The sequence below is a fragment of the Cydia splendana genome, chromosome 10, assembly GCF_910591565.1.
Source record: "Cydia splendana chromosome 10, ilCydSple1.2, whole genome shotgun sequence".
In the NCBI taxonomy this organism is placed as follows: Eukaryota; Metazoa; Arthropoda; class Insecta; order Lepidoptera; family Tortricidae; genus Cydia; species Cydia splendana.
Window position 1 is genome coordinate 13,132,076 of NC_085969.1, and position 24,100 is coordinate 13,156,175.

A 24,100-nucleotide genomic window follows, 5' to 3' on the forward strand; every position below is an offset into this window, starting at 1 on the left:
AATTAAATGTATTTTGTAGAAATGTATTTTGATGCTTGAAGTATTTGAAATACAAAATACAAAATACATGTGAGTTCAGTATTTGAAATACCAAATACAAAATACTTTTCCAGGTAGTATTTGAAATACAAATACAAAATACAAAAATGTATTTCAAATACGTATTTCAAATACATGTAATTGAAATACTGCCCAACCCTGGTTATAGCAATAAGTCTTCTAAATACTCTGCGAATTCTTCTTCACGGGATTTCTCTTCAGCTTCTTGCACTCCTGAAAATAATTACAATTACGTTTAAAAAAAATAGTTTTTACTCTTTGAACGCCAAGACCGCTACGTAGTTGCGAGTATAAGTAGGGCATCTATACCTAGCTAGGTAATCTATCTAGGTATACGGAGTATTTTTTTAGTAAGATTGTACGGGGAAATCAGAAACGACTGAAGAGAAGAGAGGAAAACTGTCTTGGGAATCATTAGTTCTTTTTTTGTGAAATTTGTACGTAGTCAACATTTTGGTCAAGTGGGAGTTGACCATACCTTAGTCATTTATTTATTTATTTTTAACTTTTGAATTAAATTTAAGTTTATAAACTCAAATATCTTTGCAAAAATAGGAAGCCCTTCGCTATCAGTGGCTTACCTTTCTTCCACAAGGATTCGTCCGTTGCCCCCGCCTCGACGGCGCTAGTCGAAGCCGCCGGCTCCGCGGTCTCACTAGGCGCGCTCGATTCTTCTTCGTCGCTACTCTCTTTCTCCGATGAAGAATCTTTGTTTTTTGTCTTTTTCTTTTTCTTACGACTCTTTTTCAACCTTTTTACTTCACGCTTCTTTGATCGATAGTTCAGTTTGTCGGAGCATTCTGGACACAAACCTGGGTAAAAAATACAAATGTAATCGCTCTGTTGGAAAAGCTGTGCCTGCTAGACTGCATATCCAAAGCTAGCTGTTATTGTATTTTATCAACAAAAAGTAGAATGCTTCAATTTAAGATAATACGAGCCTATAATTTAGGTTTGGGGATCATTATTTGTAGAGCATATTATTTTATTTATTTAACTATCATGCCCAACCCCAAAAATTAAAAAATATAAACTGTGGGTTTAACTGCTTTCAGGCATAACCAACCAATAAACCATTTTGGTCTAAACAGATACAATAGTTTATTATTATCTTCACAAAAATTAAGACAGAGCGTCCGAACTAATAAACGAACCGAACCTTCTTCGCGTGGTTCTGGATATTTCAGTCAACCTACAATAAAGCTAAAAATAAATAATCTCAGTGGGTTGCGACCTACGTAGCGTGGCTGGTTATATTCTCAGCCGGTGCCTCACATTCGAATGAACGGAAGGCTGCTTTATTCCTATAAAAATAAGGTTCAACAAGCCTTTAGGTACTTTTAGAGAAAGAACTGGACGCGAGCCAAATGGCAGCGTTAGGTTGTGGCAAGTCCTTACTTTGGGCGGTGAACTAAATTTAGCCTTTGGCAGCAGTCGTGGATTGCAAAACAGGCTTCTGAGATATTCCTACTCGTACATGTGGGAATAAAAGGCATGTTGCTTGGGTTTTAGATACGCGTTGTAAGAAGATGCTCTACAACTCTACATTATTAGTAAAGGTATTAGTTTGCTGCTTACCTACCTGAAGTATTTAGCCTATCTATGCAAGTAGGTAATCGGCGGTCAACCGCGGCACGCAAGATTCTTTTAGGATCATTTAGGGTTCCAAAAAATTAAGGGTTGCTTTAGGTATTAGCAAAGAGAATTAGTAATAGAGGCTAGACTAGGCCAAAGGTATGGTGCAATCTTTTCGAACGATGGCGCTATACCTTTGGCCTACTGTCGAGTAGATGGCGTTAATTTTTGACATTTAACAAATTGACACATAAGTAATATAATATATCAGTGACAGAATAAAGATTAAAGCAAATGGCGTTCTAACAGTTTTAATTTTCTGTCAAAAGATGGCAGTAAATTAGTGTCCGACCGAAACATGTTTTTTTGCCGAAACCGAAACCGAATGTTCGGCTTTGGCTCTAGTTTCGGCCGAAACCGAAACCGAAACCGAACCTTTTGTAGACTTGTTAAAATCGTTGAAAAAATGTTATAAAACCGCTTTTACACACATATTATGGGGCTGTCAACACCCAATGTCCTTGAAATTGATGTTACTTAAGCAGTTTTTTAAGAAAGTTACTAGAGTTAGACCAAGATAATTCTGCAACGATTTGATAACACACGCAGTGCATGTGTTATTTTAAACGTCAAAACTTCTATGAAATTATGACGTATAAATAACATTTGCACTAGTTGCACTGCGGATGCTATCAAAATAATTGCAGTAATGTCTTGGTCTAACTCTATTCATTCACTAGTCAAGCCAACACGTAGATATAGGGTCAACCAAAAACGCGAGCGCAGCGAGCTCGAATTTTTTTTTTGACAATATCGCAAGGCCGGGTACCGATCTTCACGTGGGCCTAAACGTCCGAAGTGCCCCAGTGAGGCGAAGTCAAAGCCGTGCTTCAGGCTTCAGGATAAGTAGTTGAGCACAGAGACTCCAACCAATGTCCATTGTATTAAAAAGCGAGATATTTCCTTGAGCGCTGGTGGCCTAGCGGTAAGAGCGTGCGACTTTCAATCCGAAGGTCGCAAGGTACAAACCCCGGCTCGTAGGAATGACTTTTTCGGAACTTATATACGAAATATCATTTGATATTTACTATTTGCTTTTCGGTGAAGGAAAAACATAGTGAGGAAGCCGGACTAATCCCGATAAGGCCTAGTTTACTCTCTGGCTTCGAAGGTCAGTCTGATGGCAGTCGCTTTCGTAAAAACTAGTACCTACGCCAATTCGTGGGATTAGTTGTCAATTGGACCCCAGGCTCCCATGAGCCGTGGCAAATATTCCGACATTACGCGAGGAAGATGATGAGTTTTCTTATTTCTTTGCCCAGGCCCAGTACCATGCGACAGTGCTATCTCATTTACTCCGATACAATTAGACAGTGTGCGCGTTATAGGTATTAACAGCCTCTTAAGACTGCGTCGACCGTCTAGTAGCGCCCTCATTAGGGAATTGTGTTTTATAATAAACCAATTAATTTCTGTACCTATACATTAATCAGTATAATTATGTAGGTACATATTAATATTGTTGTCCTACTTATTCCCCAACTTTTGGTCTTTGTCTCATAGTTTAGTTTCATAGTACGAAGTACCATTTCGTAAGTTTCGGCCCGGCCGAAGGGTTCGGCCGTTTTTTGGCCGAAACCGAAACTACAGCCGAAACATGATTTTTTGGCCGAAACTGGCCGAAACTGGCCGAAACCGAACCTTCGGTCGGACACTACAGTAAATGTACTGTGGCTAATACATAATTTACCATGACAGTAACCCTATAATACACTCTATTCTCTTTGGTATTAGGATGCTTTATCAAGGCCGTAATATGCTATAACTTCGTTCTGCCTAATAAAGTATTGTTTAAAGAACTTCAGGATTCTGCCCAATGTTTTCAATTATGGACCCTTATGTTTAGGTTTCGGGATTCCTGAGCAAGAACCACATAAAATAAAATGTTTTTTACTAAAAACATTAGGCAGGAAGAGGAACATTTCATAACTTACGTAATTTGACAAGGGCATTCTTCTTCTCCCCGTCCTCGACATACGCGAAGTTGACCTCCCAGGATCGGAGTCCAGTGGCGTTGGTGCAATGTTTGCTGCCACACTGGAATTGGCCTTTACCGGCCACAACCTCGTGCTCCACTCGCCACCGGAGTGCAACCTGGTTCAACATTCAACATATTCAAACATTTCAAACTGCATGATGATTTTCTCTGTTTAGCTCTATGGTTGACTGGTAGAGAATGCCTTTAGGCATTAAGTCCGCCATTTGTACTTTTTTTGTATTGTGTGCAATAACGTTTAAATAAATAGATACTGACCCCCTTATTCATAAACGTTTACTAAAGTTGACAAGCCGATAATAATCGTTTGTCCCTTTCCATTATACCGATACGTCGGAAAGGGACAAACGATTATTATCGGCTTGTCAACTTTAGTAAACGTTTATGAATAAGGGGGTGAGGCTATTGTCAGGAATGACAAAATTGGCTTTAGTGAACAACTTTTCCCTCAGAGAAAAATACCCCGGTCTCGGATCCATACGCGTCGGCTACTCTGAGCTCTCGAAGTTTTTTTTATCGAATAGCTTCTGTTTCCTGATGTCATGGTTGGTCAATGGGAAAAGTTGTTCAGTATGACCATCACTAAATATTTCACTCGGGATCATCACCTAGTAGTAAAGGATTAATTTCACGTTCGATCGGTAGCTCGTAACAGTAGGTACCGAAGTGTTAGTCTCGGAACGAAATGAGATTTGATATTTAGCAGACTTTCAGACCTTTACGGTGATATATATGTAGCCAACATTTGTGATGTGTGTGAGTAAAGTCCTCAAATCTACAATTGGGTTAGTGTGGAAACAAAATCATCTTGTTACTGTTAAAAGTTCTAAAATCTGAAATATTTTGTATGAAACATCCCATATAACCATTCCAGTCGCAGAATCATCAAAGTGGTAACTAAATGTCAGATGTGTCGTAACAGAGTCCACACAATGTGTCTAGAATTGTTTCGAAACAAAGTGTCGTCGCCGTGTGTACACTTTTTCGTAACAAGGTGTCGACACATTGTGTGCACTTTGCGTGCGGTTTGCGACTAAATCTGACAGCAAATTTGTGACAGCAAATGTCAATATAAAATACCTCTTGAAAACCAAGGTTTGTCAAACTACTATTAGTGCCTCGTGTGCTCGTAATTCTAGTAAGTCATCATGGGCAATGCAAATGATAATAATCGACCAAAACCATATAAACACCCAACACCCGTCAACCTTTTACAGAAAAGTTTTTAAAGAAATGCAATAAGCTACTTAGGTCAGGCAACGAATGCTCCAAAAGTTGTAGAGGGAAATGCTCGGAACACAATTTTTGACTCCGTAACTCGGTTTGACAAGTTAGGAGGTGAACATATCAAAAGTCCCCGGCCGTAGCCCTTGAGCGGGGGGAGAGAGGGGGCTTTGAAGGTCCCATTTTCCGGTTTTTCGATTATATCTCGGAAACTATGCATCTCAGCGACATGGCCACTTATACAAAATGAAAGTTAATTTAATTTGTTACAAGTTTATTCAGTCAATTTTTTCGATATGTTGAATAGTTTTTGAGATATCCGCTCTTGAAAGTTTATTTAGGGGTCTCAATTTTATCTTAATATATCTATATCAGTGAAGGTGCTAGGCCGTGCTTGGTATCGTTTTCGTATAAATCTGGGGTGCTGAATCCATTTAAGGTATCACATTGACACCATTCCACAAAATAAAAAAAAAATTGTTAGGGTTCCGTACCTCAAAAGGAAAAAACGGAACCCTTATAGGATCACTCGTGCGTCTATATGTATGTCCGTCTGAATACACAAAATAGTTCTTTACCTATAGATGACAGGAAAACCTATTAGAAATGTGCAGTCAAGCGCGAGTCGGACTTAATGTACGGAACCCTTAATACGCGAGTCCGACTCGCACTTGGCCGGTTTTTTTGAAACTCCTCTTGACGCTTAACCGCTGAACCGATTTCGTTGAAATTTGGTATAGAAATAGTTTGCGACCCGGAACAGGACATAGGATAGATCTTATAACCAAAATCATATTTTGAAGGTGTTAAAAGTGGCGTGGAAATTTGTACGGGAAATCAATAACCGCTGAACCGATTTATATGAAATTTGGGATGGTCTACATCTTTGATTTAGTTAAAAATGATAAAAAAACATGACTTCAAATCTAAACTTAAACAGTATTAACTTCAAGAAGTCAATTCTGAATTCCCCCCTACACCTCATTTCACACCTTTAAAGGATGATTTTTGAGATAACTTATTATGTCCTGTCTCGGGACTCAAAATATATGTGTACCAAATTTAAATTAAAACTGTTCAGCAGTTTAAGCGTGAAGAGGAGTTTAAAAGAAAGTATTTTAATAAGTTTATATGTTTTTACTTCGGAATGGTGTCAATGTGATACCTTAACTAAATTTGGTACTGCGAATTTATACGAAATCGATACCAAACATGGCCTCGTAGCTTTACTGTTGTAGAAGTCAAAATAAAATTGAGAGCCCTAAATTCTTATTACTTGGCCAAACTTGTGTAGAAGGAAAAGGTAAAATAAAAGTCTTCGGCAGGAATATAAGACACAAATATTTTTTTTTTTTGCGTTACTATTTCATTCATCAAATATAAACATACCTTGATTATACTATTCTAGTGAGATCCTCATAGATAAACAAAAACATTTACTTAAAAAATTACAAGGTCGAAATGTCACGGAACTTGTGAGAGTAATATGTGAAAAATAAAAACTTTTATGACAAAAAAATCTGGACACAATTTAAGAATCACCCAATTGCGTCGAGGAATCATCTGTATTTTTGCTTGTTTCATTACCTCCTCGCTTCTTTTTTGTCCTTTGTATTCTGTAGCAATTTGTTAGATCTGAAAATAAAGATAACTTGCGTCGTCACGGATGTCGATTTATAGGTTTTAGGGAGTGCAGAATTCGAAAACGATGATCATTTTATAATCCAAGATGGCGGCTACGTATTTTGTCATAAAAGTCGTCATGAATATCGTTTTATAGGTTTAGGAAGTGCCGATTTCGAAAATGATGACCAGTTTGGAATCCAAGATAACTGCCGTGCACTTTGTCATAAAAGTCGTCATGGATATCGTTTTATAGGTTTTAGGGGGTGCAGAATTCGAAAATGATGACCATTTTGGATTCCAAGATGTCTGCCGTGCACTTTGTCATATAAGCCGTCATGGATGTTGATTTATAGGTGTTAGGAAGAGTAGAATTCGAAAATGATGACCATGACCAACGAGCACGGCAGACATCTTAGATTCTAAAACGGTCATAATTTTCGAATTCTCCACTCCCTAATACCTACAAATCGAGATCCATGACGACTTTTATGACAAAGTGTACGGTAGACATCTTGGTTTCCAAAATGGTCATCATTTTCGAATTCTGCACACCCTAAAACCTATACATATAGTAGTTCGCCCCGAACTGTGAACTCGCGGTTCGCCAAACAGATCAATTGAATGCATGCTGATTCCACGATTACTTGAAATTACTTTGTAATCTGATTACCGATTCCTAGATTACTTTGTAATCTAACAATACCGAATTACTAAGTACAATTCCATTTGAGGAATCAGAAATCAATTTTTCGAATACTACAATTACTAGTAATAGAAATCAATGTCGATTCTTCATTAGGTACAGGAATATATATTACTTAATTCCTTTCAGATTAAATTTAGTACTACTACATAAGTACTATCAAAAGTACATTTCGATAGTAGATATAGATGTTGTTGACTTACTAGGATGCATCTACCGATACCTTATTTGAAACAGGTGTGCAGATTTCGAAATTGATGACCATGACCCATGACGACTTTTAACATAGTGCATGGCGGCCATCTTGGATTCCAAAATAGTTATTATTTTCGAAATCTGCGCTCCCTAAAACCTATAAAACGACAGCCATGACGACTTTTATGACATACTGCATGGCCGCCATTTTGGATTCCAAAATGGTCATCATTTTCGAAATCAGGGCCCCCTAAAACCTATAAAACGACACCCATGACAACTTTTATGACCTAGTGCATGGCCGCCATTTTGGATTCCAAAATGGTCATCATTTGCAAAATCTGCGCCCGCTAAAACCTATAAAACGACATCCATGACGTCTTTTATGACATAATGCATGGCCGCCATCTTGGAATCCAAAATAGTCATCATTTTCGAAATCTGCGCCCCCTAAAACCTATAAAACGATATCCATGACGACTTTTATGACATAGTGCATTGCCGCCATTTTGAAATCGAAAATGGTCATCATTTTCTAGATCTGCGCCCCCCAAAACCTATAAAACGACACCCATGACGACGTATATGACATAGTGCATGGCCGCCATTTTGGATTCCAAAATGGTCATCATTTTCGAAAGCGGGGCCCCCTAAAACCTATAAAACGACATCCATGACGACTTGACATAGTGCATGGCCGCCATCTTGGAATCCAAAATGGTCATCATTTTCGAAATCTGCGCCCCCTAAAACCTATAAAACGACACCCATGACGACTTTTATGACATAGTGCATGGCCGCCATTTTGGAATCCAAAATGGTCATCATTTTCTAAATCTGCGCTCCCCAAAACCTATAAAACGACACCCATGACGACTTTTATGACATAGTGCATGGCCGCCATTTTGGATTTCAAAATGGTCATCATTTTCTAAATCGGGGCCCCCTAAAACCTATAAAACGACATCCATGACGACTTTTATGACACAGTGCATGGCCGCCATTTCGGATTCCAAAATGGTCATTATTTTCGAAATCGGCACTCCCTGAAACCTATAAATCGACACCCATCTCGACTTTTATGACAAAGTGTTTTGCTACCATCTGCATGCAAGACATTTCTATTATTTTTACGTACAAAAATGGCCCCCTGTCAACTTTCAATCGAGATTTAATCGATGATTTATTCGATTAATATTCAGATTAATTCAATTTCAATCTATGTTAGGTCGACTAAACTAATCGCGATTAAAATTTGAGAATTAACTTTTTTTATTCCATTAATTAGTCGAATAAACAGTTAATCGATTAATGCCCATCTCTGACCACGGCATTTTTACACTTTGAGAATATCTGAAAACAAATCAACAGAAGGAGCCATTTTGCAAATCCAGTAACATACCAGTAACTTTGTTATTACTTTTGACAGCGCGTGTCATGTGTCAACACAGAGTCGACAAAAAGTCGAAACATTGCGACTACTTTGTGACTGTAATATTTCTCAGCCTTAAACCATATTTATACATCTTAATTAACAAGTTTCGTAGTATGTAAAGCGTTATTTCTTTTATTTAAGTATAGTATACGCATCGAAGTACTCTAAAAATGCTTCAAATAATATAGTTGAACACAGGCACTGAGAAGTAAACAATTTGATTTCCGGCTAAACTAAAACAATGTGGTGGCGCGTTGATTATATTACACTTAGTTTATCAAATCACTCGAGCAGTTTAATTCCCCATAATAATTTAAGTCCTATTGTAATATAAATGCAAACAATATATAATTACGTCTTGTAATCCGTTTTAGAGATGGCGTATTAATGTCACTTATTTTTATTTAACTATTTTTCCATCTGACAGTTTCCATTTGACAGGAACAAAATGAACGAATGAACGAATGATTTTGGCATAAAGTAGTCGCAAACTCGTAACAATGTGTGCACACGGCGACCACACTTTATGTCACTTTGTGTCATGTGTCGACCCTTCCCCATTTCTGGTAACTGTGTCGATGTCGCAGTCGGATCGTATAATCCGCCGTATTACATTACGGCTAGCCGTTTTCAAAAACAGGGGCGTTTTGAAATGCGGCGGTTTAACGATTAGCCGGATTGAATGCGGCTGAATGAGAATTCGCCGGAATGTATTCGGCGCCATACGTTCTTCAACACGGCTAGCCGTAATGTAATACAGCGAGTCATTAGCCGCCCATACAACCATTTCCAGTCGCCGTTACGACGCGGTGTTGACACATCTTGTGTCGACACCGTCTGTTTCGGTCACAATTCCAGTCGCAGAGTCGTCGCCGTGTCGACACAGTTACCAGAAATGGGGAAGGGTCGACACATGACACAAAGTGACATAAAGTGTGGTCGCCGTGTGCACACATTGTTTCGGGTTTGCGACTACTTTATGCTAAAATCATTCGTTCATTCGTTCATTTTGTTCCTGTCAAATGGAAACTGTCAGATGGAAAAATACTTAAATAAAAATAAGTGACATTAATACGCCATCTCTAAAACGGATTACAAGACGTAATTATATATTGTTTGCATTTATATTACAATATGACTTAAATTATTATGGGGAATTAAACTGCTCGAGTGATTTGATAAACTAAGTGTAATATAATCAACGCGCCACCACGTTGTTTTAGTTTAGCCGGAAATGAAATTGTTTACTTCTCAGTGCCTGTGTTCATAACTATATTATTTGAAGCATTTTTAGTACTTCGATGCGTATACTATACTTAAATAACAGAAATAACGCTTTACATACTACGAAACTTGTTAATTATGATGTATAAATATGGTTTAAGGCTGAGAAATATTGCAGTCACAAAGTAGTTGCAATGTTTCGACTTTGTGTCGACTCTGTGTTGACACATGACACGCGCTGTCAAAAGTAATAACAAAGTTACTGGTATGTTACTGGATTTGCAAAATGGCTCCTTGTGTTGATTTGTTTTCAGATATTCTCAAAGAGTAAAAATGCCGTGGTCAGAGATGGGCATCAATCGATTAACTGTTTATTCGACTAATTAATGGAATAAAAAAAGTTAATTCTCAAATTTTAATCGCGATTAGTTTAGTCGACCTAACATAGATTGAAATTGAATGAATCTGAATATTAATCGAATAAATTATCGATTAAATCTCGATTGAAAGTTGACAGGGGGCCATTTTTGTACGTAAAAATAATAGAAATGTCTTGCATGCAGATGGTAGCAAAACACTTTGTCATAAAAGTCGAGATGGGTGTCGATATATAGGTTTTAGGGAGTGCCGATTTCGAAAATAATGACCATTTTGGAATCCGAAATGGCGGCCATGCACTGTGTCATAAAAGTCGTCATGGATGTCGTTTTATACGTTTTAGGGGGCCCCAATTTTGAAAATGATGACCATTTTGGAATCCAAAATGGCGGCCATGCACTATGCCATAAAAGTCGTCATGGGTGTCGTTTTATAGGTTTTAGGGGGCGCAGATTTCGAAAATGATAACCATTTTGGATTCCAAGATGGCGGCCATGCACTATGTCATAAAAGTCGTCATGGATGTCGTTTTATAGGTTTTAGGGGGCCCCGATTTAGAAAATGATGACCATTTTGAAATCCAAAATGGCGGCCGTGCACTATGTCATAAAAGTCGTCATGGGTGTCGTTTTATAGGTTTTGGGGGGCGCAGATTTAGAAAATGATAACCATTTTGGATTCCAAAATGGCGGCCATGCACTATGTCATAAAAGTCGTCATGGGTGTCGTTTTATAGGTTTTAGGGGGCGCAGATTTCGAAAATGATGACCATTTTGGATTCCAAGATGGCGGCCATGCACTATGTCATAAAAGTCGTCATGTATGTCGTTTTATAGGTTTTAGGGGGCCCCGCTTTCGAAAATGATGACCATTTTGGAATCCAAAATGGCGGCCATGCACTATGTCATAAAAGTCATCATGGGTGTCGTTTTATAGGTTTTGGGGGGCGCAGATTTCGAAAATGATAACATTTTCAATTTAAAAATGGCGGCAATGCACTATGTCATAAAAGTCGTCATGGATATCGTTTTATAGGTTTTAGGGGGCGCAGATTTCGAAAATGATGACTATTTTGGATTCCAAGATGGCGGCCATGCACTATGTCATAAAAGTCGTCATGGATGTCATTTTATAGGTTTTAGGGGGCGCAGATTTCGAAAATGATGACTATTTTGGATTCCACTTTTATGACAAAATACGTAGCCGCCATCTTGGATTATAAAATGATCATCGTTTTCGAATTCTGCACTCCCTAAAACCTATAAATCGACATCCGTGACGACGCAAGTTATCTTTATTTTCAGATCTAACAAATTGCTACAGAATACAAAGGACAAAAAAGAAGCGAGGAGGTAATGAAACAAGCAAAAATACAGATGATTCCTCGACGCAATTGGGTGGTTCTTAAATTGTGTCCAGATTTTTTTTGTCATAAAAGTTTATATTTTTCACATATTACTCTCACAAGTTCCGTGACATTTCGACCTTGTAATTTTTTAAGTAAATGTTTTTGTTTATCTATGAGGATCTCACTAGAATAGTATAATCAAGGTATGTTTATATTTGATGAATGAAATAGTAACGCAAAAAAAAATATATTTGTGTCTTATATTCCTGCCGAAGACTTTTATTTTACCTTTTCCTTCTACACAAGTTTGGCCAAGTAATAAGAATTTAGGGCTCTCAATTTTATTTTGACTTCTACAACAGTAAAGCTACGAGGCCATGTTTGGTATCGTTTTCGTATAAATTCGCAGTACCAAATTTAGTTAAGGTATCACATTGACACCATTCCGAAGTAAAAACATATAAACTTATTAAAATACTTTCTTTTAAACTCCTCTTCACGCTTAAACTGCTGATCAGTTTTAATTTAAATTTGGTACACATATATTTTGAGTCCCGAGACAGGATATAATAAGTTATCTCAAAAATCATCCTTTAAAGGTGTGAAATGAGGTGTAGGGGGGAATTCAGAATTGACTTCTTGAAGTTAATACTGTTTAAGTTTAGGTTTGGAGTCATGTTTTTTCATCATTTTTAACTAAATCAAAGATGTAGACCATCCCAAATTTCATATAAATCGGTTCAGCGGTTATTGATTTCCCGTACAAATTTCCACGCCACTTTTCACACCTTCAAAAGATGATTTTGGTTATAAGATCTATCCTATGTCCTGTTCCGGGACGCAAACTATTTCTATACCAAATTTCAACGAAATCGGTTCAGCGGTTAAGCGTCAAGAAGAGTTTCAAAAAAACCGGCCAAGTGCGAGTCGGACTCGCGTATTAAGGGTTCCGTACATTAAGTCCGACTCGCGCTTGACTGCACATTTCTAATAGGTTTTCCTGTCATCTATAGGTAAAGAACTATTTTGTGTATTCAGACGGACATACATACAGACGCACGAGTGATCCTATAAGGGTTCCGTTTTTTCCTTTTGAGGTACGGAACCCTAAAAAGATTTATTTTTATTTTGTGGAATGGTGTCAATGTGATATCTTAAATGGATTCAGCACCCCAGATTTATACGAAAACGATACCAAACACGGCCTAGCACCTTCACTGATATAGATATATCAAGATAAAATTGAGAGCCCTAAATAAACTTTCAAGAGCGGATATCTCAAAAACTATTCAACATATCGAAAAAATTGACTGAATAAACTTGTAACAAATTAAATTAACTTTCATTTTGTATAAGTGGCCATGTCGCTGAGATGCATAGTTTCCGAGATATAATCGAAAAACGGGAAAATGGGACCTTCAAAGCCCCCTCTCTCCCCCCCGCTCAAGGGCTACGGCCGGAGACTTTTGATATGTTCACCTCCTAACTTGTCAAACCGAGTTACGGAGTCAAAAATTGTGTTCCGAGCATTTCCCTCTACAACTTTTGGAGCATTCGTTGCCTGACCTAAGTAGCTTATTGAATTTCTTTAAAAACTTTTCTGTAAAAGGTTGACGGGTGTTGGGTGTTTATATGGTTTCGGTCGATTATTATCATTTGCATTGCCCATGATGACTTACTAGAATTACGAGCACACGAGACACTAATAGTAGTTTGACAAACCTTGGTTTTCAAGAGGTATTTTATATTGACATTTGCTGTCACAAATTTGCTGTCAGATTTAGTCGCAAACCGCACGCAAAGTGCACACAAATGTGTCGACACCTTGTTACGGAAAAGTGTAGACACGGCGACGACACTTTGTTTCGAAACAATTCTAGACACATTGTGTGGACTCTGTTACGACACATCTGACATTTAGTTACCACTTTGTGATTCTGCGACTGGAATGGTTATATGGGCGCCGCTTTGACAGTTTTTAGTTCCCATTTTTAACACCCGTGGCGCTGCCTGCCAAACGGGGTGTCCATCAAATCTGGAGTTCGTCAGACTGTTTCTTTTCAAAAAACATTTCTTTCGCAACTTAACTAGACGGAGCCCCGCTTCGCGGGGCTCCTATTTCTGAGCGGTTTGCCCTTCGGGCATCTGAAGCTACCAAACGAACCTAACCTACCTACCTATTGATTTAGTGAGACGTCCGTGAAAACATTACACTTTGGGGAAAAAAGCGTAGGTAGGTAAGTAGGTTAGGTTCGTTAGGTAGCTTCAGATGCCCGAAGGGCAAACCGCCCAGAAATAGGAGCCCCGCTTGCGGGGCTCCGTCTATTTAAGTTGTGAAGGAAATGTTTTGGAAAAGAAACACATTTAGTGCGGTGGGACCATGGTAAAAATAAATTAAATTGCAAACATTGTCAATCTCCGGTTACGTAGGCGACCGAAAGAACTGGTCACTCTACAATCTAAAATAGTAGTACGATGCGGCTAAACGTTGGCCGCCTTATTGAAGAACGTATCGCAATGACAATCCGGCTAATCGTCGAACCGCCGCATTTCAAAACGCCCCTGTTTTTGATAACGGCTAGCCGTAATGTAATACGGCGGATTATACGATCTGACTACGACATCGACACGGCGACGACTCTGCGACTGGAATTGTGACCGAAACAGACGGTGTCGACACAAGATGTGTCTACACCGCGTCGTAACGGCGACTGGAAATGGTTGTATGGGCAGGTATAGGGTTACCAGATGACAGGAATTTTCCTGACATGTCAGGAATTTTGGCCTTTTGTCAGGAATGGGGACGGAACACGAAAATGTCAGGAATTTCCCCCCCCCCGGTCGTCGTCAAAAATATGAATGTCAGGAAAAATATTCGGAAATCAGGAATTTTGTCAGGAAATTCTAAATCTGTATCTGGTAACCCTAAACAGGTATGAGTTAGGTGGATAAGGCGATTGCCACAAGAACGATTGGAATGTACGGGTATACTAAACCAAGTACATAATAGGTACGTACTTGCACACTATGAACCAATTAAGTGGCTTCTTCCTATTTTGTTTCAAAACGCCATGGGATTGTTAATTAGATAATTAGACGTTTACGTCGTTACTTATTTACAGTAAAAGGGGGAAACCAGAGTTCAAGGCACTTTTTATTATCTACGGCAACCAAAAGCCCTTTAAATTATAGAAAAACCGGCCAAGAGCATGTCGGGGCATGCTCAGTGTAGGGTTCCTTAATAGTTACCCTTGTGTCAGAAAAGGCTAAACGGCGGCTGACTTAGTACCTAAGTATTTTATCCTGTATAACCTTCGCAGCGCTTTGTACGCCTTATTTTACTAAGGGAAGTCTTTTTGCGATAACTAAAAAAGAACGGCTTAACTGATCATGTTTCCTATAATTTTCATTGAAAGTCTTTATTAAGCTTTACTTACACGATGTTTTTCATATTTTTGGACCCGTGGTTCAAAAGTAAAGCATTTTTTTTCTTTCTTGAAAGACCTATCGAACGACACCTCAAGCTATAGAGTTGAAGCGAGAAAAAAAATCATCTACCTACACTGTACCATCATATTCATCATACAAATAAATGCCGCTACCAGGATTGGAACCCGGGACCATCGGCTTCATAGGCAGGGTCACTATACCCACTAGGCCAGACCGGTCGTCGACATGACTTTGTCGGCAATGATTGATTTATATAACTACTTAGACATCATGCAAAATTGCAGTTTGCTAGCGCTAGCGATCGCGGAGCAATAAAGCCTTGGAGCCCGGGACAGACAGACGGACATGGCGAAGGGTTCCTAGTTGACTACTGAACCCTAAAAAACCGGACAAGTGCGAGTCGGACTCGCCCACCGAGGGTTCCGTACTTTTTAGTATTTGTTGTTATAGCGGCAACAGAAATACATCATCTGTAAAAATTTCAACTGTCTATCACGGTTCATGAGATACAGCCTGGTGACAGACAGACGGACTGTGGAGTCTTAGTAATAGGGTCCCGTTTTTACCCTTTGGGTACGGAACCCTAACAATTAAAATGATTGTTAACAATAGATACCTAAGTAGGTATCTTATTAAATTCCTACATATTTATAAACGTCTAATAGGTAGGTACCTACTGCAAAGAAAGTAACCTAATTTTTTAGGTGGTCTGTACATAAAATTGTTGAATAAGACCCAAACACAGAACACCGCCTCTAGAAACCTAATATTGGCCATTTTGTTCCCGACGCAAATCACCAAACTGTGTGGTGCGGGAGGGGTGCTCACGGCGTTGCGATTGGTCGTTTCAAACATGGCGCGCTGACACGTGTAAGCGTTAGGGATGGGACATGTTCATTACAGGTAGTGGGTACTGCTACCAGTGATACCGAAATTTATTGTGGTAAAATTGTTACCAATTTAGAATACTTAGAGTAAACTTACTTAATAAATAATTATATTGATTAATTTAATATTTCATTAAGTAATTTAACAATGTACCTGAAATGTTTACTTAACATATTAGGGCATTTCTGTTTAAAGTACCCAGAACATGAATTTTAAAGTTTAGGATTTTTATATTATTTCCACTCAGAATCGCAATCTCTTTCGATACGAGAAAAAAGTGTCGCCAAAATCTCATACAATTATTTTCTTTTGTCCGTTTTATTAAGGTCATAGAAGGTTGTATTGAAAACATATTCAAATGGACCAATAACATATGCCTATTACAAATCAACTCCGAGTTCTCTCGCACTTCTTTGAAGTTCATCATTAGGTCCATTTCGTGACATGAGACCTAACTGCTCACCTAGAGGATTCTAAAAAACCCATACAACATATGTCTATCACAAACCAACACCGAGTTCCCTCGCACTTCTTTGAAGTTCATCATCAGGTCCATCTCGGTACATGCGGCCTAACTGCTCACCTAGAGGATTCTAAAAAACCCATACAACATATGTCTATCACAAACCAACACCGAGTTCCCTCGCACTTCTTTGGAGTTCATCATCAGGTCCATCTCGTGACATGAGACCTAACTGCTCACCTAGAGGATTCTAAAAAACCCATACAACATATGTCTATCACAAACCAACACCGAGTTCCCTCGCACTTCTTTGGAGTTCATCATCAGGTCCATCTCGTGACATGAGACCTAACTGCTCACCTAGAGGATTCTAAAAAACCCATACAACATATGTCTATCACAAACCAACACCGAGTGCCCTCGCACTTTGAAGTTCATCATCAGGTCCATCTCGTGACATGCGGCCTAACTGCTCCGCTGGCCTAGAGAATTCTAAAAAATTTACACAACATATTACCTATATATTATGTCTAAAATGGTACAATACGGTATGACGAAGCACGAAGTTTCCGTAACTGAAAAACCATCATCGTCACATCACTAGTCGAAAGGGAAAGGGATAGCGCATTGCATTTTCAAGTTGACGAAAAGGGACGGACATACTTCGCCTCTGCTTACGACCAGTATAAAATGAACCCCGCGGACAAGAAACATTATTCAATGAAATAATGAATTTGACTTTCCTGTGGGATGTTATTCCATCTGTTTCGTAAGTAGATGTCTTAGATGACTTGCCACACCATTTTACGCTGCAATATCCCATAATTTCCCAATGAATTCAATAGTTTACGATTTATTTTCTTAGACTCGTGCACACTGCTAACAGGTCGTAACCTTGGGCGCAACTGATCGGAGCGGCGCGCGAACAATCTTATATTTGACCTATACACCATACGGGCGGTGGCCGCGAGTCGTCCTATAAGCTCGGTCTATAGGTGTTGGTCTGTGGACCCAAATAATAAACTTAGATAAAGAGGATAAGTTCGCCTTTGTTGAAATTAATTGTCTCTGTAGATAACAGTGGTTCTTGTATTTTGTCTTTGCGCACAATAAAGCATACAAGACATATTTAGGTACAATATTTAATGTTTACATTAGGCTAAAGCTAAGTCTTATCGTACCTACCTATTAGCTAATATTATACTCTGCATCTTTACGTACTTAAATAAAAGTAAACAAATAATTTGTACATTTTTGTGTAGTTATAACATTTATTGATTCACCAACCAAATACAAAATCACCTGGATCTGTCACTGAACGACCTGGCTTTAACCTACATTATTTCATGGTATAATAATATACTCCGCCATTATTTGATCATGTAATATTTTCACCTACCCTCAACTGGCTTAAGAAGCCATTTGAGGGTAGATTTTGTTTATTTTTTTTTAAATACCTAAAGATACAGACATAGTTAGGTACATTCTTTAATAACTTAGGTAGGTACCTAACTACATACTTATAACCGATACTTTTAACACGAACTGATGAAAACATATCTATATTTGGAAAAGTATTCCAGAGTGGAAGATACCTTTGGCGCGTTGTTTTATCCGGTACTATTGACGCCATTTGACGCTGTCTGTAGTAGTCCCCGTACCTATTAGGTAAAAATAGGTAGGTATATCATAGGTACATGCATTACTTCAAGAAAACATAGGCTTGCAACAGGAAAACCGCAACTATCTCTGCTACCATAATTTTAAGAACTTTTAGTACTTAAATTACTTATTCTTTCGAGACTGCGCTAATTCCAAGCCTTGAACTGCAGCTGACTGCAGTCGTCAGTAAAGTAGGTAGGTATACCTACTAACTTATTCCGAACAAATTTAATACTCTGTAAAGACCCAAGGGACATAATTAATAAAAAAAAATATTTTTTTTAAATACAACTGATTGGTCCCTTGACTTTTTTTTATTTAACATTTAATTACAATTATAAAGAGTCTCCAGTGGCCTAGCTAGTACAAACTGGAATTTCATGAGTTTCGTGGCATTGTCTGGGTGTGGATTCTCATTTTCCTCGGTTGGGCGAGTAGTTTTGAAGCGAATCCATAGGATAAACCAGTGTAGCGTGAGCCCGGCGTCCTTAAAAAATATTCGTAAACGGAGAGAGCACATAATCTGGTTTTCTATAGCCGTCTACAACAGAATAACTAATATGTAGTACTACCGTCGTCTACTCCACCGTGCTCGAAGCCATACCTACCTCATCTGTGTTTCGGTTGTATCTAATATGCATACCTATGCAAATTAGATATGCATTTATTAGGCATAATATGCACCCTGTTTAAATTGTCACCAGCCTGTGCACTTGCAAATAAATTCAACCCTTTCCACTCCCCATTTATCGGCTTACGCCTTAAAAGACACCATTAGTGTTAATTTGATTCTAAATATTCTATTATACAGATTATACTTACCTACCTAATTTTAATTCTGAGTACCTAAATTGCTCTCTCTCACACACATTGCCTTCGTGCTTCAGCGACCGTTTGCGTGCAACAAATGAGTCTCCAACATCATAACGAAACTCACGTACCTAGAGTCTGTGCGGAAAGAGAAGAGTCGTGGAATGCATGGGGCCCAATACATTCCACGACTCTTCTCTTTCCTAACAGACTCTACCTAATAGGTTACCTAGTTAGAAATGAAAAATTGTCCTCTTAGTGCCGGGTGGAAAATGAAATAGGTAGGCTGAACTTAGAAGTTAACGTAGGAAAGGCTTTCTCAATTTTTCAAGTATGTCGTACTAGCCTCGTCAAGTCTTCCCGGGAACATGAATGTTTCAGACCATTTAGTTAATAAATAGGTAATATTGACTGTACCTATTGAACTAGCTACTTACGAAATACAAATACCAAATCAATTTAAATTACCTTCTTACCTAGATAAACAGTAGTAGATATACCTACGATCACCAGTTTATATAAATAACGAAGAACATCGGTAAACAGCTCTTATAAATAGCTACAACTACAAACCGATTAGAAGGAGGCTGTAAGTTTCCGTTAGCGCACGTTATAATAATAGCGCGGAGGCGAGGGTACGCGCTCGAGCAATTCAGGTTGCGCCCATTGATTCGTAACATCCTTTATCCAAAGCGCCGACCGACAGATGTGCGTTACTGTTTAAAGTAGCGGCTGTATGCTCTCAGATTCCTAACACATGCGTGAGCGCATGCACGTAGACTCTTAAAAAAAAACCGGCGTAACATGACCTCTGGATCCGTATTCGAAAATAGAGCGTATTTATACTGGTTCGCTTCAGTGGTTTCAGCTGTCAACTCGCTAATCTTTTAGAATGACACCCCTGTTCTATATTTAGCTCGTCCGAAAGGCACTACGGCCTGCGCCTGCGATCATTGTTGCGCTCCCCAGTAAATCACACAAAGGTCTCGCGGGCAAAAAAGGCAATAGTTCATAGGGGAGCGGCCCCAGCCTTAATGCTAGGGGACGCAGACACTATTGTTGTAAACTCAATTTACATTACCTTTAATGTTGCCTTATTCATGGGTAGCCATTTGGTGTACCGTTTTTAACCGAAGTAAAATAACAAGAACATTAAAATTAATTGACCCTCGATAAAACAAAAGCCAGGCACATAACAAGGCTAAGTATACAGGATGTAAATAATTATCTTACGCTAATTAGAATGCAAACTAATCAGCTAATTAGATAATATTGAAAATACAGGATAAATATACATAATTATAAATCCTATTGAAGCCTGACGACCGTTGCTATTTATAAAGTGTAACTAGTACTTACTCTGTTATCTTTGTATCTTGTTAGATCGCATATACAGTATTCTTTGTAGAGTTTGTCATAATATTTCTTAGCTAACTGGCGCTCCCAGGTGTCGGCAACGTCGTCGTCTTCCCAGAGGAACTTGTGGTTCTCCCGGATGACGTCGAGGTCGGTCCGGTCGCGGGACGTGTCCCGACCCAACACCGTCGTAGAGCCTTTCTTATTGAGACAATAAACGTTAACTAGGTACTTATGTAGCTCATACGGATTAAGATTACGCAATCTCGCTGACATTGTAACCTAGAACAAGGGAAAACGCATTAAAGAAAAGATCCTTTGAAACAAACAACTCTTTAATAAAATCGAAGATTATTACATTTTCAATAAAACAGTTTTATAATTCATATCAAACGGATCTTATTTCTAATTGTCATGTTGAGTCTACAACAAGGTGCATTCGCGCTCGCAGCGCATTGATGTCGCATCAATAAATAAAATATTTGTGCACAGTTAATATCTACTCTGAATATTATTGTCAGTCTTGTAGATTTTGTGTATTTTCCACTTGGCTCAATTTTAAATCCTTATTCTATAAACAAGTCATGCAGTTAAACATCTAAATACAATAAATATATTAAAATATAGTAAATCTATACGCCTAATTAAACCACCGCTTTTCTCTTAATTAATTATAAGATATTGACAACCAGTTAATTGAAAGAGTGGCACAAATATATAATGCTTTGGTTTTATAGCCAATTGTAAAAATAACTACATACCTAATATCTTTGGGATTTCATTTAAATATCTATTTGGTGCTTGAAGGCAAGTTTTATGTAGCAAAAGGATTTGAATGACAATATTTGTAAAAACAACCCTTTTATAAATACTTCTAGCCAATGTGTGCCCACAAGTACTTACATAGTCAGTGAAATCATAATTTTGTGATGCTTGTTTCTTTGACAGTCAATTTAATTATACCAACTGGTAAAAATTAGCCAACTATTTTTAAACATTCTACTTGTTCACTTGGCTTACATTAATACAATTACTTGAGACCATTTGAAAGGGATAACATTACAATATTTTTCTCTCATTAACATTCATTTAGCAAACTCATCCCCCTTTAATTAATACATTGGTTAAAATTACAAATTAATGATTTTCTGTGGTAAATATTGTTATCCATTAATGTATAAATATATTCTAAGAAATTATTTGGTATTGTCCTTACAAAAGGTATTCATATGCATAGAATAGGCACATTAAAAATATTATTGCTTTGGTTACAACACAGACACAAGAGTCACTTATAAAAACACTTATCTAAATTTTGGCATGGGAGTCCTTTACAAAGTGATATTTTAATTACCTTCTAGAAAATGTACAAAATATATAAAGATTTAAAGCTCTTTCAGAGACACAGGAACAATGATTAGTGCTGTTGACCCCATTTCACAATAGGCCTGAGCTATCTTAAGCAAACATTAGGCTGACGGCTATCGGAATCTTTGGACATTTGACCTATATTACCCACAAGTTAATATCACTTTATCATATCTAAAAGGCAACTTTGGATTGAGATATGTGTGACCTTATTATAGAGCACCTGTAAAGGCATTTTCCTAATAAACTAAAGTATCCCAAACATGCATATATAAATCGCATAAATAATCAAGTCCTTAACCTAAACAAAAGCAACTACAGCAGCACACCAGAGTGAGGACACTCGCATAAACACACCATAATGACTAAATTATGAACTAGATCATGATTTTTTAATTTGGTATAAAACAATGCAAATTATAAATAAACAAACATACTTGACTAAGTTTTTGGCAATTAGAGAATGGGAAAATTGTCTGTAAAATGCATCCTTCAAGGTATTTTAACTTTAAGAGGTATAGGCTTGGAAATATACCAGAAAATATGAAAGTCTTCTACCAGAACAGATGCATAATACAGTTCAAAACCATAGTATACATAATCACCCATGGGTTTTCTCATGTTTTTTCATATTGTCAGAGCGGGTAAAAGCTTTATCGCAAACTCCACAATAATAAGACTTCTGTTTCGTATGCACAGTCATATGCCGAGACAGTTCACTCTTAGTTACAAACTTTTTCTCGCATACTGTGCATGCATGTTTGCGCACATTCAGATGGAACTTCATGTGTATAGAGAGTGAGCTAGACTGTGAGAATGCTTTGTGACAGAGTTCACAGACAAATGGTCTCTCACCGGTATGCTTGCGCAGATGGTTCATGAAACCTGTTTTGGTGTAGTCCTTCTGACAGAGGTGGCAGAAACTAGATTTTGAGTCCAGCATCCCAGGGAAGTGACTGTTCATGTGTTTTCTTAGCTCCCAGTAACTAGGAAATTTTTCTGCGCACACATGACATGGATATTTCTTTTCTTCGGTGGGTTTGGCACTACACTGGTGTGCTGATAGCAGCTGTTCACTGGGAAACATCTGGTTGCATTGGCTACACATATGACTAGCCTCAGAATCGGTAGACAGGGTGACCTCCAAGTAGTTTTCTATTGACATTACATTCCCATTAGAACTATCGGCGTCGTCATTTTGCACCTGGGACCCTTGATCACCTTCAGAAACTTCTTTGGTATCCATTTTCTCTAAAAAATTCCTAAAATCTAATGAGTCTTTGGTCAAATTGTTATTGTCGGGCTCTACGAGATGTAGAACCGGCGACTCGCTCGGCGCCCGCTCCGGGGACATCTTTTCATTGTCCGAGTGGTCTGGACGTGAAGACGCGTTGTTGTCGGACTCCCAGTCATTTTCGACGATTTCCACATCTGAATCGGAGTCTTCGGCACTAGAAACCGAATTTTTGACGAGGTGGAAACCAATATCATCGAATCGCAGCACGTTAGGAGGAAGTTTCACCCCCACGATAGCCTGAATCGCCTGCCATGAAAGCTCCTGGGGGTTGTTCTGCATATTACTCGCACTACTATAACCTACAAACGAGTATTCACTGATTACCAGATTAAGAAACCTTAATAAATAAGCCAATAAGTGAACATAATAAAATTGATTATTTACCTCTTATAAGTACGCGTTTTGGATTAATAAATAAGCAGATGACACTACGATCTACATCTAAAAATATTATGCACTGCACTTCTCCTGCTCTATATGGATGCGTCTTTAGACTCTTTGTCATTTTCATTTCATTTCATCTAACATGGCATAGCTAAAAGCTGTTCAGTACTTTAAAAAATGCTTGTACATTTTGTTTTTAAAAATAAAAAATTAGGAGACTTACGAAATTAACTTTAGGTTTTGAAAATATAATTTTATAAGTCGTTTCTTTATTTTTACCATGATTTTTACTTTCAGCTTGAAAAAAGAAATTGTTTGACCATATACATAATTACTTTGGTCAATCGACACACCGAAAAAGTATATTCAACCATAGATTAATGTTGCCATTTTTCGAACAATAATTCGTATTGAAGGGATTTTAGTCGGACCAAGCTAACTCTGAATGGCATTTTTTTTGCAATGACAAAGTGTGGATATGTTAGTACACTATTATATGAAAATATGACGTTTGTCTCTCTCATACTTAGTTCTATTTAAGTCGGTGCAGACTTATTTTAGAGGGATTCTATAAGTTCATGTTTGGTTCATGTACTTA

General features: G+C 38.1%; 2 protein-coding genes across 4 annotated transcripts in view; both read right to left on the bottom strand.

Moving 5' to 3' along the window:
* Positions 1 to 24,100, bottom strand: part of LOC134794343 (ATP synthase subunit s, mitochondrial) — a 242,433-nt gene that overhangs the window by 106,951 nt on the left and 111,382 nt on the right. The window lies entirely within an intron of this gene.
* Positions 203 to 23,628, bottom strand: LOC134794317 (protein FRA10AC1 homolog). 3 transcript variants are annotated; one of them, XM_063766086.1, is made up of 5 exons: positions 23,503 to 23,606; positions 20,457 to 20,735; positions 3,630 to 3,789; positions 642 to 872; positions 203 to 273 (listed from the first exon to the last, which is right to left on the bottom strand). In XM_063766086.1, the coding sequence occupies exons 2-5, from the start codon at positions 20,727 to 20,729 to the stop codon at positions 203 to 205; spliced, it is 735 nt and encodes a 244-aa protein (XP_063622156.1). In that variant the 5' UTR covers positions 20,730 to 20,735; positions 23,503 to 23,606. The 3 variants fall into 3 exon arrangements, with proteins under 3 accessions (XP_063622156.1, XP_063622153.1, XP_063622155.1); XM_063766083.1 differs by lacking the exons at positions 203 to 273; positions 642 to 872; positions 3,630 to 3,789; positions 20,457 to 20,735 and adding an exon at positions 20,771 to 23,417 and having other exon boundaries at positions 23,503 to 23,628; XM_063766085.1 differs by lacking the exons at positions 203 to 273; positions 642 to 872; positions 3,630 to 3,789; positions 20,457 to 20,735 and adding an exon at positions 20,771 to 23,434 and having other exon boundaries at positions 23,503 to 23,604.

Bases quoted from the DNA above. Each gene is read 5' to 3' on its own strand.
- LOC134794317 (XM_063766083.1), bottom strand. From the start codon at position 23,623: ATGACAAAGAGTCTAAAGACGCATCCATATAGAGCAGGAGAAGTGCAG. The intron at 23,418-23,502 runs GTAAATAATCAA...ACTCGTTTGTAG, and splicing joins AAAACGCGTACTTATAAGAG to GTTATAGTAGTGCGAGTAAT.